This window comes from Cryptomeria japonica, chromosome 8 (assembly GCF_030272615.1).
Source record: "Cryptomeria japonica chromosome 8, Sugi_1.0, whole genome shotgun sequence".
Lineage (NCBI taxonomy): Eukaryota > Viridiplantae > Streptophyta > Pinopsida > Cupressales > Cupressaceae > Cryptomeria > Cryptomeria japonica.
Genome location: NC_081412.1, coordinates 104,093,902 through 104,097,593, shown reverse-complemented (window position 1 = coordinate 104,097,593; position 3,692 = coordinate 104,093,902). Strand labels below are relative to the sequence as shown.

Here is a 3,692-nt window from a genome sequence, read left to right as displayed (position 1 = left end):
ATTAGATATGTTGTAGTTGCAGGCTTGATACCACAAGAATCCTTTTAGAAAGTTTCTCATACTACACTTAGAACTCCATGAAATTAAAACTCCTTAAAATTGTCATTATAAACTGCAATATGCTTATTAATTTTTTTCCATCTAACCAATGGCATTGGTGTGACATGCTTTTGGTACAATGGGGATGGGGAGGGAAACTAGAACCTGTGAGTTGTTTCGTGCAACATGATTCTTTAGCCAACCAATTTAGACCCCTCATCCCATTATTATTTTTCATTTAAATATTTAGTTTATTTTAGTTTTTAAAATAATTAGTTATATATTATTTTATTCCCTTTCTTTATATATTCTATTTCAAAATATTTCTAAACATAATAAAAAAAATTAGAATATAAAAAATTTGAATAAAGAAAATTTGAAAGACAAATTTTCAAATATAGATAACTTTATTTAACATTAATTTCATTGAGAATATTGCTTAGAAAAAATAATTAATATATAATACTATTCTAATATGAATTTTATAAAATATTTTGTCTTAATTTTTTATTTCAATTCTAATATAATGATAATATATAATTATTATCATAAGTACTTTTATTGGATTATTCTTTATTATTTTCAATCTATTATTATAAAAGGGTAATGCTTTTAACCTAAAAGATCAAAAATGAAGGACTTCATTGGATCAATGAGTACACAAGTCCAATTACAATGGTCTAGAGATTTGAACCTCAATGGATACAACAACACTACCACTTATCCATCACATTATGAGATTAACTCATTTGTTAAATTATTATGATCATTATTGATCTTCATCTAATATCAATTATAAATCAATACTTTATACATACTTAAAATATTGATCATAACATTTTATAGTTCTTAAAAGAGAGGTTCATGATACTACATAATAAATATATAAACCATTTACATGTTTGAAAACTTTCATGACAAATATACAAAAAACATAAACTATCATTAATAATAAAGATAGATGGCTGTGTTCTTTCCTTGTAGTCAGTTTTGTTCATTATTGTAACAGAAAAGGAAAATAAATATTGTTTTTACAGTTATGTACTATTTTTCAGTTTTCATGTACACGGATTCATCGCATATTGAACTTAAAACACCTCATCACATAATAATAGTAAGAAGGTTTACTTTAGTTGTTAAGCAATTTATGTCTTTACCGGTATTAGATAACGTATTAAAAATGACGGTATGGCATGCAAAATTACGGTCCCTATTTATACTCATATTCTGGATCAATAGCCCTCAAACGTTTCTTTCTCATAGTATGAGAAGAAGATAGTTTATTGCCCTTCTCTAATAGCAACTGAAGAAGGAAGTTAGGATTTTTTTTTTTAGCCATGGCTATGCTGGTTCTACAATCATTGGCATTACTATCGTTATCTTGCTGCTCCTCATCGTCAGCAGAGTCACTGGAATCCTTCAAAGAGGAAGTGGGCTCAAACATATCCACGACAAATGCCGGGGACATAACTTTTCCTCTGATCAGCATTCATAGTGATGTTTCTCCATTCCGTCTTTCCAATTCCACAAGATCGAGCCGCATAACAGAGTGGCTGAAGAGCGATACCCATCGCCAACAAGCTTTATTCCAGATTCCATTGGCTTCAGGAGCGGCCACAATCAATGGAAAATACATAATTAAACTGGGCTTTGGCACTCCGGCTCAGAACATATACGCCATAGTGGACACGGTAGAAAATGCTGTATGGATCCCATGCAAATCTTGCCAGAATTGCAAAACCCCACAGCTTTTCGAGTCCCAAAAGTCATCTACATTCAAGCACATCTCCTGTGATTCTGATCAGTGTGAGCAAGCGAATGGAATCTGCATTGATGATGATAAATCATGTACCTTCAAGTTAGGGTATGCGGATAAGTATGCGAATGAATCCAAGGTGGACGCTCTCTTGTCCTCCGATGAGCTCACAATGGAAGGAAATGCTTATCTTTCCAGATTCATTTTTGGGTGCAGTACCGTTCGGAGAGGAATTTTGGAAGATGCACCCGGTGTGATCGGTTTAGGAAGGGGTTCAAAACTTTCCTTTCTTTCTCAGACTGAGTCTATGTTTGGGAAGGTATTTTCACATTGTCTTCCTAGCATAGACTCGAAGAGTTCTTCAGGGACTCTCAGCCTGGGAAAAGGAAGCCTGAGTTCCACACAGGGCTTGCGCTTCACGCCACTGCTACAAAACTATCCCAACTATTATTGCGTGGGCTTAATTGCAATTAGAGTCGGTAATGACCACTTTCTCATGCCTCAGGAATATTCAGGGTCCACTCCAACGGGATTGCAGATGGTTATAGACTCTGGAACTGCTTTTACTCGATTGGTCGAGCCTTTTTACAGTCAAGTCCGTGATTCTTTTCGTCGCCAGATGAAATTAACCAGGATTGAGCCCTTCAGGAATCTTGATACCTGCTATCGAATTCCTTCTGGTGGAAAAGTTGTAGCTCCGAGAGTTGTTTTGCATTTTCAAGGAAAGTTGTTCTTGGATATTCCCCAGGAGAGTGTTTTGATTACTGTGGATGAGAAACAAGAATGGTTCGATGTATGTTTTGCTTTCACTTCTGCAGGAAGTGGGTTTGATTCCGTGTTTGGAAATACTCAGCAACAGAAGTTAAGAATCGTATATGATGTACCAGGTTCTCGAATTGGTATTGCCCAAGAAAACTGCGACCATTGAGGGAGTTGGTTCCAAACACTTTATTGCAATAAATGAAGTTCTTCAAAGAGCAGCATGACATTGTAAACATTATCATAATGTAATAATTTACACCATATAATAATAATAAACTTTCTTAAACACTATTGCTTATATGCCTATAATAGGGTTTCTCCAATGACACTATCATGTCGCTAAACTATCAATAGAAAGTATTCTATTTATTGAGAGAAATAAGGATGTTACTAATATTTCAGAGTAAATTAATAATATCCTATAACAATAAATTTCATTACATTGTATTGATTATATATCTATAATAGGGTTTCTCCAATGACACTATCATGTAGCTATCCTATCAATAGAAAGTATTATATAATTTAATTAAGGGGAATCATGATGTTACTAATATTTTAGAATCAAAGATAATTAAATTCAATGCAAGAAAATTATTTCATTTTGAAAACGTTAAGAAATATTTCAACAACATATTCGTAGTTATGCATTCGAGCAAAAGTAACTAAGTTTTGTTTAACTTTTTTGTTCATAAATTTTATTTACCATAATCAACTTTCATTTGATGGGTAAGTAAGATTAGCAATAATCAATCAATGGTAAGAAGTGCTAATACCTCACAATTTATAATAAACAAACATGTACTATTTTTAAATTAATAATTAGTTGTTTAATGAGAGTATCTTAATAGTTTACTTATAAAGTAATAATTAATACTATAATGATAAAATGATAGTTTTTGATTACGGGAAAAACAGGTTTTGAAGGGACCCCAAAACCCTTTACAATAGATCCTTAAAAGATAATAGCATTAAGAAACAAGAAAAGACATTTTGCAAAAAAAATAGCACAGTTCTGGGCAAAAACCAACATAAAAGCCCAACAAAACCAGCAATATCCAGCCAAAACATAAAAAAGACAAATTACTTAATTTTTTAAGGGCATTAGCCAAATTTTCGTTAATCCCTTGCAAAT

The 3,692-nt window shown here is 32.4% G+C and overlaps 1 protein-coding gene across 1 annotated transcript; it reads left to right on the top strand.

Moving 5' to 3' along the window:
• Window positions 1-1,376: 1,376 nt before the first annotated feature.
• On the top strand, window positions 1,377-2,723 carry LOC131062430 (aspartyl protease AED3-like). Its single transcript, XM_059210210.1, has one exon. It carries the CDS (start codon window positions 1,377-1,379, stop codon window positions 2,721-2,723), a length of 1,347 nt encoding a protein of 448 aa, XP_059066193.1.
• Window positions 2,724-3,692: the final 969 nt, after the last annotated feature.